Below are 13,788 nucleotides of genomic sequence, written 5' to 3'. Positions count from 1 at the left end.
ATCATATAATGTATGAAAACAGAATTCAGAATTCTGTCTATGGTCAATATAACTCAAATTATGGGTTATTTACAGAAATATGAAATAAACATTGTCGAGGTTGTTGACATTTAAAGTAATTTAAAACAATTTTTGTTTCTGCAACAAAATTGTTTCTAGGTTTATATTTAAAGTATTAAACACTTTTTTTTCTTTTTCTTCCATGAATAATCACTAGCCAAACATTTTGGGATGCAAAGGGTTATAGCTAGACAAAGAAGCATATTGGCTCTTCAGGTCAGCTAGGAATATTTAAATACCAGGAAGGAGGGAAGGATAAATCATGAGTAGTCCTTTTTTTTTTTTCCTGCTTCATGATGTCCATCCAATTATCTGTTCCCATGTCAGTGTTGTCTTTAAGAAGCAATATGCCACAATAGACTGACACAGGATTTAGGCCGGAAGGCTGGGTTCAAATTCTGACTGACTCTCTTGTTTGTTAGTTATGTTACTGTTAGCAAACAATTTATCTTACCTCTTCTGATTTGTTAAAGAAGTGTTGGGAGGATTAATTGGGAATATATATATACACACACACACACACACACACACACACATACACACACACGCACATATATATATACACACACACACGCACACAAAGTTTTTGCAATATAAAGCTCTATGTGAATACTATTGCCATTTTAAATAAATTCATGAGTAAGTTGAAATAGGGAAAAAATGAGATATACTTTGGAGACTAAATTTAATGAATATTTGACATGTTCCTAAAAGTTTCCCCCCCCCTTTCTGTTACAGGGATCTTTTATTTAGCCAGATGTATGATAAATTAAGTGAGAATTCAGTGGCCAAAGGAGTATTTTTGGAGTGCCTTGAGCCATATATTTTAAGTGATAAATTGGTGGGAATCACACCCCAAGTAATGAAAGACTTGATTGTTCATTTCCAAGATAAAAAATTAATGGAAAATGTAGAAGCTCTCATTGTACATATGGATATCACCAGCCTAGATATTCAGCAGGTGAGTTTATAGACAGTCTACTAACTTATGAAGTACACTTCATTCCTTTATTGATTACATTTACTTCACTGATCAGGCCTGACCCTGCCTTCTAAAAACCATAATTATTTATTGAGCACTTTTTAAGTAAGATGTATTATAAACTTATATTTGTCAATATATTTCCTAGGACTGTATTTAAGTGAAAGCTAAATTGTAAGTGCCTTGCAAGCCAGGGATTATGTTGTCTTCTGTCTCTTTCACATCCCCAATGGTACTTGGTGTAGAGTTTACGTTTAGAAGTTGCTCTATAAATGCTTGTTAACTGATCCCTCTTCATCAGTTTGTTCGTTCATTAATATAGTTTTCATTGAGCAAGTGAATTTCAACTATGGCTGCTTTCTCATGAATTATAAAATATTTTTACCTTGAAAAATATGATGCCATTTTAAAAAAGAGCTAGTATGTAAGTCCAGAGTTTTGAAATACAGAGCATGGTATAACAGGCAAGTTATAGAACTTTTTAGCATGAATAGCCAGCCATTGTTTGAGAAATACTTCCAGTGTATCTGAGGTTCTCACAATAAGTTATCTTAATTGAGTTTCTTGAAATAAGTTTCTTAATGGAGGTGCAGTATTTATTCTGGCCTAAGACATTTCACAATTTATTTTTCTTTTCTTCTTCTTCTTTTTTTTTGAGTCAGAGTCTCGCTCTGTTGCCCAGGCTGGAGTACAGTGGTGTGATCTTGGCTCACTGCAACCTCCTGGGTTGAAGCAATTCTTGTGCCTCAGCCTCCAGAGTAGCTGGGATTAAAGGCGCACACTTCCATGCCCAGCTAATTTTTGTATTTTTAGTAGAGATGGGGTTTCACCATGTTGGCCAGGCTGGTCTCAAACTTTTGACTTCAAGTGATTCGCCTGCCATGGCCTCCCAAGGTGCTGAGATTACAGGTGTGAGCCACTGAGCCTGGCCCACAATTTAATTATTTAATTCCACATTAGTCCTAGTAATGAGCATGTTACTCCTGCAAAGGTGCTAAGCCCTCTTGAGCTTGAATATGGAAGACTAGCAAAAGTCTTAGAGCAAAAGTTTTTTGAAAGTGTGCAAAATCACATAGAAATTAAGGGTTTGGAAAAATGATTATTTTATTTCTGGAAGCTCTTTATGAGTGGCTGTGAGTTTGCAAAGTAAAGCCAGATCCTGTTTTATACCTGCCTTTGTATAACATGGGTAATTTGGCATAGTCTTCATAGTCTGACAGTAGGTCTGATGATTTGAGAGCATGTTGTCCATCTAGTTTTGCCTACCTATCACATATAGGAAAAAAAATTTAGTTTCTTCTGTTTATAGCACTTTATAACATTTTCAGTCTTTCCCCAATACCATGTAAATATAGTCTTTTTAATGTTAAATAGCAATTTCAAAATCCTCCCCTCAGTTTCTTATGTCTCCATATAAAACCTTCTCTCCTTTTTCCTCATAGGTTACTGCCCCATCTCACTCCTCCCAGTCACAGCCAGATGTCTTGAAAGCATTGTCTAGGTTGCTATTTTCATTTTTTTCCCCCACATCCTTAACTCTTCAATCTTACTTTTACTAGAGTCAGCAATGGCCTCTTTGTCCACTGCACCAAATGTAGTATTTACTCTTTTAACAGCATTTGTTCATTAATTCAAGAAGCATTTACTGAACGTCAGGCTCTGAGGATGCTTCAGTATCCCTAGTGAACAAGGCTTGTCCTCTCATAAAGCCTAAATTTTAGCAGAAAAGTTTGACAGTGAACGTATCAGTGTACAAAAATCCAGAAAGTATTTCAATACAAGTATTATGTTAAAAATCAAACCAGGAAATATGGTAGAGAGATAATGTGAGGCTACCTTAGATTGGTTAATTATAGATAGTCTTTTTGAGGAGGCAGCGTTGAGTCTTGGGAGCTAAATGATAAGAAGGAATCGGTAATGCAAAGGTCTTGGAAGAGAAGATTGTTATAGGTAAAAGCAACAGCTAATGTGAAAAAAAAAAAAGGATTTTTGTCTTGGGTGTTCAAGTAACAGAAAAGGAAGCAGATCTGGAGCTTGGTACAGAGGTAGATCTTGCAGGGCAAGGTATAGATCTTTCCATCTTATTCTAAGTGCTATGAAAAATCATTAGAAAAGTTTTAAGCATGAGCACCCTGTGTTTTAGGGGTAACAGAATGAGGGATGGGAGCCAAGTGCAGAGGAAGCAAAGAGACTAGTTGGGAAGTTGGTCCAGGAGGTGATTCTGGCCAGAAATGGTAACAGTGAGATGAAGAGAGATGGCCTGATTTTGAATGTTTTGGAGATAGAATTGATTTGCTGATGAATTGGGATGTGAGAGTGTGGGAATGAGAGAATTTAAGGATGATGCCTAGTTTTTGGTTTGAGAAACAGGGTGAATAGTGAGTGATTCCTTTGAGAAGATTGCAAGACTAAGGCAGGTCTAAGTTTGAGAGACAAATCAGGAGTTCTGGTTGGCCATTTTATTTTGAGATTGCTACTAGACATTCAGGTGAAGATACCAAATTAAGTAGTTGGATACATGTACGGGTTAGAGGGAGGTTAGGGCTGAAGCTGTAAATGTGTTAGTCATCAGTGAAGAGATGCATGATCATGGTACTGGCTGAGAGAGGGTTAGAGAGTCGTAGAAGTCCAAGAACAGGCCTTCTCTAGAAAGACTCTCCCAGCACATCTCACTTCCATTTTCTCTCTTACCTCTCACTCCCGCTTGTCATTCTCCTTTGCTGACTTCTGCCCTTCTCCTCTTGCCACTGTTTATAGTATTATATAGCTGTCATAGGGACAGAATATAGAGTACTGTATACTCAAACTCATATCTAGTCCTCTTCCAAAATGTTTTCTCAAATTGATTTCTCTCCATCCTTAAGCACTTCCAGCTCACTTCCACATTAGGTCCTTCATCCTTACTCTTGCTTCTTCCTACAGAATTCCTAGCTTGCACTTCTGCTTGTGGCTCACATACAGGTCCCTCCTTAAATGTTGTTCCTTTAGGGGTGACTTTTTGAATACTCCAGACCAGTCAGGTTAATAGCGCTTACCACATTTGTAAATAATGAATTATTTGTGTAATTGAGTATCTTCCCCAAGTCTTAACTCACATGCCATTTTGTACCCCTACCTCCTTTTGGTGGGCATCCAAGATCAATGTAAGTTCTATAAGGGTAGGGACAAAGTCTGGATTTATCTTATCTAACACTTTATTCCCAGTGCCTAGGAGAGGGTTTGAATATGTGTTCAATAAATATTTGTAGAACTATTGACCAAAGGTAAAATGAATATAGAAAGGGGGAGGATAGAGAAGAGACAAAATTAGACACTGTGAATGTCTTAAAGTAAGCATTGTACTATTAAAAGTAGTAATTTAACCTACAGCAGCTCTTACCCTTGCCTTGCATTGTGTTTGAGTCCTTGAATTTCAGTTTTTATCAGAGAAGAAACAAGAAAAATTAGGGAAGAGAATTCAAGACCTTTTCCATTCTTAAAGCTTTAAGGAAAGTAATTGTTGACTCTGAATTGTATGGACCAAGTGGCTTTTCCTTTTCACAGGTGGTTCTCATGTGTTGGGAAAATCGTTTATATGATGCTATGATCTATGTCTACAACAGAGGCATGAATGAATTTATTAGTCCCATGGAGGTAAGATACTTCCTGACTTGGATACATAATTAATTTTGTCTACTAACTTTTTTTCTCCTATTCTCCATTTGCTTTTAACAGTTTCTAGTTTTATCCAATTATTTAAAAATTCTTACAGATTTATTGACCTTGAACCCATTTTAGCTTGGGGCTTTTAGATAGTCTTCAATTTTATACCTTCTGCCATTGCTTGCTTTCTTATCTACATAAGTAGGTATTTAAATACCAGAGAACAATAGATAAAATTTAAATTAATGCTTGCTTGTTAGGCTTTACATGTTTTTCTCATAAGAATTTTTGATACTGTAGTAACTTTTCCTAAAGATGTGAAAAATTTATTTTGTGTAACTATTTTATATAATCAATGTACTATTGAGTAATGCTATTTGTAGATATATTCTGCTGGGGAAGGCTCCTGAAAATGGTAGGAGGCCATTATTAATTGATCATTTTTTGCTTTTACTAACTCAGAATTTCATAGCATTCATTCTAATTTTTTATTCTCCTTACCAAGAGAATCTAAAAAACATTTGTACTTACTTTTGGAAAAACCAAACCCCATATCTGTTTTCTTATTTGTCTTAAGTTTGATGGCAGAATAGTGGAGAATGAGTTGTAGATACATGTAGTGCCCTCCTAGCCCAATGCTTTATTATAGTGTCCCTCAAAAAAATCAGGCCTCTGCTGAAGGCATCCATTTTGCTAATTTATTGCCATCCAAAACTATCTTCAGTATTAAGAAGTCAGCATTCTATGATAGTTCAGGCTTCTTTAAGCACATTAAGTTTGGTAGGGTGAGTACCCCTCTAATTTATAACCCTTCAATTTTGGTTGCACTTCTCTTCTAGTTTCTAAAATTAGTCCCCCACCCCTCTACCTCTGGTTTTGGGGGTTTGGCCCTGATTGTCTGTAATGTCAAGTATTTTTTTTATCTTGAACACCTCTCAGCTGCTGCTTCATTAAGGTCCAGTAGTTCCCTGAAAAAGACTCGTCAGCTGCCTCCTCAGTGAGGTCCAGTGCCTCCCTGCATGCCACAACTAAGCCACAATTCAGAAGAATTAATGTAGTTTCTAGTTTTGCTCAAATTAATCCCTCAAAACAGATTCTATTTTGATGCATTCTGCATTGACAAGATGATTGCTGTATTTTTGTTATGTTGCTTTTGAAATTTTTGTTTTGCATCGGTTTCGTATTCCTCATATTAATAAAATCTGGTTTGCATTTATACTGATACATCTCAAATGGAACACTGAGCTATTGAGGTTACCTTGTTTTGTGTTCGAAGTGTTTAAAGTTTAGCTATTTTACTACTTAAAGAGGTCTGAATTAAGAGAAAGTGTCCTGTCTCTTGAAATTGTCTAGATTTTTTAGAATGAAAGAGTGTCATCACATTTGAGATGACTACCATAGGAAACTTTCGTTTTTTCTAGTTTTGGCTAAGGTAAGAATAGGTGTCTTGAGTTGGGAGGAAAAACTTTTTATTTACCAATTTAGGTCCCAGAGGTGGGAGGTACAGGGAAAGGATTGAAGGCTCTGAATTAACTGACAAGATACAGATTAACAGGAGAAAAGATAAGGATTATTTACATATGTATAGGAACACTCAGTAATAAGCATCTCTGCTGAGTAACCAGAGGTAGAGGTTTATATACCAGCTTAACAAAAACGAGGGTAGCAGGTAGTTAGGTCTTCAGTGGGAAAGCATGGAAAGTTCTTTTGGGCTTTTTGTTGCTAATGGACAGCTGAATTTGCATTTCCTGGTGCTAAGGATCCGTTTTTTCGCAAATAGGAATCTCCCTGTGAAGGGGGTTCCATGGCAGCTATATATTTGGGAGCCTCTGCTTAAGTTTAGATGGTATTTCTTTCTGTGGCTGCTGGTTAGGTATTTTCAGTTTAAAGTCATCTCTGTTACCACTTGAGCAGGATGTCCTTTCCCTTGCTTCGTACCTTTTAGAAGAATAAAGCTTTTAAGAACCAAAGGATACTTTATATCAAAATTATAATCTCAGGTAAGCCCTTTATGTAACTGGTATGTATTAAATGGGTTTTTTCGGTGAGGAATATGACAACAGTGATTGTTTCTCAGTGACCCTTCTAAACATTTCATGTACAGGTTAAAGGTTTTCATGTTTAATCCTAATGGTAAATGACTAATTCTGTCAGCGAATGGTGATGAATAGCATAAGATTCTTGATTATTTTTTAAATAATATCATTTGAGATGATGGTGATTGTTTTCCTATTACTTTTAATGCAGAAACTTTTCAGAGTCATTGCTCCTCCTCTGAATGCTGGAAGAACGCTAACAGGTATTTATTTTCTAAGCCTTAATTTTTTGCTTTCCTGTATTTAAGGTATTATTTAAATGTTATAAAATTCTCCAATTATATGTGTGTAGTGTAAATGTTGGTAATCATGTGCAATCATGTAACACCACCATAATCAAGCTGTAGAAGGAGCCATAGCCTCTCATACTAAAAAGTTACCTCCTTCCCCTTTGTACTTGATCCATCCCCCACAGCCCTGCTCTGGGCAGTCACTGATCTACTTTCTGTCACTACACTTCATGTGAATGGAATTATGTACTGTGTAATCTTTGGTGTTTTATTTCTTTCATTTAACATGGATGAAGCATATTTTTGAGAGTCATCCATGTTGTTTTATGTATATTAATATTTTGTTCCCTTTTACCACTAAATGATATTCCATGGATTGAATATACCATAAGCTGTTTAATCACTCACCACTTCATGGAAATTTGAGTTGCTTTCAGTTTGGGACTACTATGAATAATATAATGCTGCTACAACATTTGTGGACAAGGTTTTTTTTTTTTTTTTTTTAAGTTAAACTTTTTGAGGTAATTGCGTGCAGTTGTAAGAAATGGCACATAGAGATCCTAAATAGTCTTTACATAGTTTCCTCAATGATAGCATCTTGCAAAAAATAAAGTACAGTATCACAACTGGATATTCATATTTAATTCATATTGATAAAGTCAAGATACTGAAAACTTTCATTACCTCAAGTATCCCCCCTTGTTCTCTTACCCTCCATTCCTGACCACTAGCTGTAAGTTTCTGTGTGGACAAATGTGTTCATTTTCTCGGGCAAATACCTAAGGTTGGAATGGCTGGATTGTGTGGTAAACATGTTTTACTTTCTTTTTTTTTTTGATACGGAGTCTCACTCTGTCGCCCAGGCTGGAGTGCAGTGGCCGGATCTCAGCTCAGGCAAGCTCCGCCTCCCGGGTTTATGCCATTCTCCTGCCTCAGCCTCCTGAGTAGCTGGGACTACAGGCGCCCGCCACCTCACCCGGCTAGTTTTTTGTATTTTTTAGTAGAGACGGGGTTTCACCATGTTAGCCAGGATGGTCTCGATCTCCTGACCTCGTGATCCACCTGTCTCGGCCTCCCAAAGTGCTGGGATTACAGGCTTGAGCCACCGCGCCTGGCCAAATATATGTTTTACTTTCTAAGCTATTGCTATATGGTTTTTCCAAATGCTGTACCATTCCTTATCAACAATATTTGAGAGTTCCAGTTTTTCCACATCCTTGCAAGCACTTGATACTGTCAGTGTTTTAAATCTTCTTAAAACTTTAGCCATTCTAATAAATAATGGTATTTTATTATGATTTTAATTTTTATTCTCTGATCATTAGTGATGTTAATCGTTTTTTCATGTGCTTGTTTAGCCATTCACATATCTTTTGTGACTCATCTGTTTAAATATTTAGTCCTTTTCCTTTTTTTAATTGGTGGAGATGACCTGGGGTTGTCTTCATATTATTGAATTATTAAGAGTTCCCAAGCTGCCAGGTGTGGTGGCTCATGCCTGTAATCCCAGCATTTCTTTGGGAGGCCCAGGCAGGTGGATCACAAGGTCAGGAGTTCAAGACCAGCCTGGCCAATATGGTGAAACCCTGTTTCTACCAAAAATATAAAAATTGGCCAGGTGTGGTGGTGGGCGCCTGTAGTCCCAGCTACTCAGGAGGCTGAGGCAGAAGAATTGCTTGAACGCGGGAGGCAGAGGTTGCAGTGAGCTGAGATCACACAATTGCACTCCAGCCTGGGTGACAGAGCGAGAGTCTGTCAAAAAAAAAAAAAAAAAAAAAAAAAAAAAAACAAGAGTTCCCAAGGTAGTGAGCTTACCATCAGAGTCTGGAAGGGTTTTTTATGTAGTCTGGATGTAAGCCCTTTTCCAGTATGTTTGGCAAAAATTTTAACCCTCATCCATAGCTTGCTTTTTTGTTTTCTTAACCATGTTTTTCAAAGAGCAAAATTTTTTAATATTCATGAAGTTCATCTTATTAATTTTTTTTGTCATTTAGGCTTTTGATATTCTGTTTAAGAAATCTTGGTTCAATCTAGTGACATAAATATTTTCTCCCACATTTTCTTGTAGAAATTTAATAGTTTTAACCTCTTGTATTTAGGTCTATAATTCATTTTTAGTTAATGTTTATAAATGATGCAAGGTGAAGTTCAAGGATTTTTTTCCATACAGCTATCAATTGTTCCTGTAAGTCTTACCATTTATTGCTAAGATTATCTTATTTCCATTGAATTACCTTGACACCTTTATGAAAAGTCAAGTGACCGTGTAACTGTGGGCGTGTTTCTGTGCTCTCTTCAGTTCTATTGAGCTATATGTCTATCTTTGTCCAGTAATACACTGTCTTGCTTCTTGTAACTTCATAGTAAGTCTGAAAATCACGTATTTTAAGTCCTACAATATTGTTTTTCTTTTTCAAAATTGGCTTATCTAGTCCAGGTTCTTTGCCTTTCTATATAAACGTTAAAATCAGCTCATCAGTTTTTTTTTAAAAAGCTCGTTTGATTTTCTTTGAGATTGCATTGATGCTATCGATTAATTTGGAGAGAGAATTGCTATCTTAACACTGTAGAATTTTGTAATGTATGAATGTGATATGTTTTTCTATTTTTATCTTTTTAAAATTAATTTTCTTTTAGAGACAGAGTCTCATTCTGTCAGTCAGGCTGGAGTACAGTGGTGCGATCATAGTTCATTGTAGCCTCAAACTTATGGGATCAAGTGATCCTCCTGCCTCAGCCTCCCAAGTAGCTGGTGCTACAGGCCACCATGCCCTGCTGAATTAAAAAAAAATTCTTAAGACAGGATCTTGCTGTGTTGCCCAGGCTGGTCTTGAACTCCTGGCCTTGAGCAATCCTCCCACCTCAGCCTCCCAAGTAGCTGAGATTATAGGTGTGAGCCACTGTACCCAGGTTATTTTGGTCTTAAAGTCACTTTGCTTTCCACTTTTCTGCAGAAAAGGCAGCTGGGATTTTCATAAGGATTGCTTTGAATCTGTGTATCAATTTTATTACTATACTAATATTACCAAATCTTTCACGTCATGAACACAGCACATCTTTTCATTTTATTTAGGTCTTCTTTACTTTTTTTTCAATGATATTTTGCAGTTTTTAATGTATCGGTCGTATACTTCTTTTCCTCTTCCTAAATATTTTATTCACCTTGATGCTCTTATAAATGGAATTGTTTTCTTAATTTTATTTTCAGGGTATTAATTGCTAGTGTGAAATAGAATGTTAATTGCTAGTGTGATTTTTGTATATTGACCTTGTATCGTACATCCTTGCTGTATTCATTTATTAGTTCTAATTTTTAAAGCTAATTTCTTAGAACTTGCTAAGGAAAATATAGATTATGTCATCTGCAAATAAAAATAATTATACTTTTTTCTTTCTAATCTAGATGGCTTTGTTTTTATTCCCTAATTGGGCTGGCTACACCCACTAACACAGTGTTGAACAAAAGTGGCAAGAATGGATGTCTTATTTTCTTGATATTAGGGGGAAAGCACTCAATATTTCATCATTAAATTTGATGTAGATAGTCTTACCCATTCAATGAAGTTTTCTTTACCCAGTTTGAGTGTTTCTAACATGAAAGACTGTTGGATTTAACAGATGCTTTTTCTGCATCTGTTAAGATTATCTTGTGGATTTTGTCCTTTATTTTATTGATATGATCTATTTAATTCTGTATGTTAAGCCAACCTTGCATTCTTGGGATAAATCTCACTTGGTATATAATCTTTTAACTATGTTGCTGGATTCAGTTTGCTACTATTTCTCAAGGATTTGTGTGTCTATATTCATAAGAGATATTGTTCTACAGTTTTGTTTTCTTTTGATATCTTGTTATCAAAAGAATACCAGTGTTGTTATTAGTGTGTCTTGGTATGTTTGCCTCATAGAATGAGTTGGGAAGTATTCTTTCTTATTTTTTGGAAGAGTTTGTAAAGGATTAGTGTTAACTTTTTAAATGTTTGGTAGAATTCAATATGAAGCCATGTGTGCCTGGGCTTTTCTTTATTGAAAGTTTTAAAATTATTAGTTGTTTTGGTCTGTTTTGTGCTGCTGTAACAGAATACCTAAGACTGGGTAAGACAAACTTATGTCTTACAGTTCTGGTGGCTGAGAAGTCCAAAATCCAGGTGCTGGCACCTGGTGTCTCATGAAGGCCTTCTTGCTGTGTCCTCATGTGGTGGAAGTTGGAAGGGCAAGTGGGAACAAACACTGCGTCCTCACTTGGCAGAAGAGTGGAAAAATAGTGAACCCAGTCCATCAAGCCCTTTTTTACTGCAGCATTAATCCATTCGTGAGGGTGGAACCCTCATGACTTAAACACCTCCCCAAAGGCCCCCACCTCCCAGCATTGTTGCACTGGGGATGAAGTTTGCAACACATGAATTGGGTGCCACATTCAGATCATAGTACTAGTTTAGTTTTCTTTGTTTGTTGGAGTTTACTCAGATTATCTGTTTCTTTTTGCATGTTTCAGTAGTTTTAAAATTTCTAGACATTTGACCATTTCATCTGCATTATCTAATATGTAGGCATATAGTTGTTTATAGTATTCGTTCATAATTCCTTTTTTTTCTGTAAGGTCAGTAGCGATGTCTCTTTCATTACTAATTTTTGTAATTTGACTCTTCTCTCTTTTTTTAGTTTGCCTAAAGGTTTGTCAGTTTTGTTGATCTTTTCATAGAACCAATTTTGATATCATGCATTCAACTTTAGTCTATTATTTGCTTTCTTCAGCTCTTTGGGTTAGAAGCTGTTTAGGTAGAAGCTCATATTGTTGATTTCAGGTCTTTCTTGTTTTGTTGTTGTTGTTTTAATTAGGTGTTTACAGCTACAAATATTCCTCTAAGCAATACGTTTTGGTATGTCATCTTCATTTTCATTCATCCTAAAGTATTTTATAATTTCTCTTGTCATGTCTTGACTGGTGATTTAGAAGTGTGTTGTCTAATTTCCACCTATGTGAGAATTTCTCACATTTCTTCTCATATTGATTTCTACTTTTTTTGTGGTCAGAAAATGTACTTTTTATGATTTCTATCTTTTAAGAATTTGTTGACACTTTATGACCTCACATAAGGTCTGTTCTGGAGAATGTTCTATGTGCACTTGAGCATAGTAATATGTTGAATGTCTTCTGTTGTTGGGTAGAGTGTTACATAGATGTCTGCAGGGAAATTTAAACTTTCCCTCTGAAACTTTGAGTCTAAGTCTGTTGAAATGAATTAATAATAGATTAGTGGGTAGAAAAAGGCATATACTTTTGTTAACATGCATAAACATGGGGTAATTGAAGGATTATGATGACTTGAAAACCCAAGTGATTTGTTTTTCTAAGACCACCAGAGCGGGCACAAAAGAACCAGCGACTAGGCAAGGGTAGGAGCAAAACTGCAAGTTTATTTTGGTCACCTAAGGTGTAGGGAAGAGGTCTGTCGGCCTCTGGCAAAGAAGGCTGACAGAGTCCCCCGGTGGGGCTCTCGGACGGAGTTCCTGCAGTCCTGACATCCCGACAGGAGTGGAGGACTGAGGAAGGCCGCGCATGGCGTCCCTCCGGAGCGGCTTTTCTAGGAGTGGGAGGGCAATAGGCGGGGCACGGGCGTGTCGGGGGGCGTTCCGCAGGTGCGACCAGGTAAATCTTGGTCTCTTCAGATTGACGTCACCTGGCGCATGCCCAGTTGGTCTGCACCTTCCCAGGCGCCAGCTGCATTTTCGCGCGCGCGGGAAAAGTTGGTGAAGAAGAACCCGGAAGTGCACCATCTTGCCTCCGTTCGTCCAAACAGTCCAACCTTTTATTGGTAATAGTGATAAGGGGCACCGTGGTCTGTCTGGCTACTTCCTGCTGTTAAGGGGCGTCGTTAAGGTTGGGGCCCATGGTTGCCATTTGGACGTACGGATGAAGAATAAAATAAGGCACAGTATTAGTATAGGAATGAGGAATGGAAGCATTTGTTGGAATAGGGTCAAAACCCAGAAGGAAGGTCCCAGCAAGGTTGAGGAGTATGAGATAGTTAAGAAAATTTAGTAAGTTTGAGGTGAATGGGGGAAAGCCAAACTGATTTCCACTGATTGCTTTCGGTAGGGGCCCTTTTTAGCTGGGAATGAGGAACGAGTGTGCAGAGTAGTTGTTGGCCAGGCAGCAATTAAGGAGTGGAGTTTTTTTGTGGAGTGGATGGCTTTCCGTCTACTCCTACTACAGAGATATTGGATAGAAGGCTAGGTCCAGAGAAGGACGGCAAAACAGAATAGGTAGCCTCACTGTTGATTAAAAAATTGTCTTACCCGCTACCAGGAGAGTTACCCGCGGCTCGGCGAGGGTGATGGGGGTCCCCGAGTCTTGGCACCTTCAGTTGTCGTCATCATCCAGATGTAGGAGCTGGAAGGAGCTCCCAGGATCCTGGGAAAGGGGGTCACGTGGAGACGCAGCACCTGTTCTCAGGGTGGGGCAATCAGACTTCCAGTGTCCTCCCTGCTGGCAAGCAGGGCAGGGGGTTGCTGGTGGACGAGGGTTAGGACATTCACTGGCCCAATGTCCTGATGCCTTGCACTTATAGCAAGGCTGCGTTGGGGCTCGGGGACCTTGCAGACACCTGTTGGCATAGTATCCTGCCTTGCCGCACTTACAGCAGGCTCCTTTCGTAGCCTTGGAGTCTGCGGAGTGTGTACTCTCTGGCCTGGGGTTACGACTGGGCTGTAAAGCCGCTGCTAGGAGCTGTAACTTCTGTTTGAGGCGAGCCTGCCGTCTCCTCTCTGGAGT

At 37.9% G+C, this 13,788-nt stretch overlaps 1 protein-coding gene across 3 annotated transcripts in view; it reads left to right on the top strand.

The window, feature by feature from the left end:
* VPS8 (VPS8 subunit of CORVET complex) overlaps positions 1-13,788 on the top strand; it is a 263,309-nt gene that overhangs the window by 82,300 nt on the left and 167,221 nt on the right. For all 3 annotated transcript variants that reach the window (XM_030931118.1, XM_030931123.1, XM_030931127.1), the window contains 3 exons: positions 799-1,021; positions 4,586-4,675; positions 6,932-6,983. In XM_030931118.1, coding sequence (XP_030786978.1) covers positions 799-1,021; positions 4,586-4,675; positions 6,932-6,983 — 365 coding nt within the window. The remainder of the gene's footprint in view (positions 1-798; positions 1,022-4,585; positions 4,676-6,931; positions 6,984-13,788) is intronic.

This window comes from Rhinopithecus roxellana, chromosome 1, assembly GCF_007565055.1.
Source record: "Rhinopithecus roxellana isolate Shanxi Qingling chromosome 1, ASM756505v1, whole genome shotgun sequence".
Taxonomy (NCBI): Eukaryota; Metazoa; Chordata; class Mammalia; order Primates; family Cercopithecidae; genus Rhinopithecus; species Rhinopithecus roxellana.
This window is presented reverse-complemented; position numbering and strand designations above follow the sequence as displayed.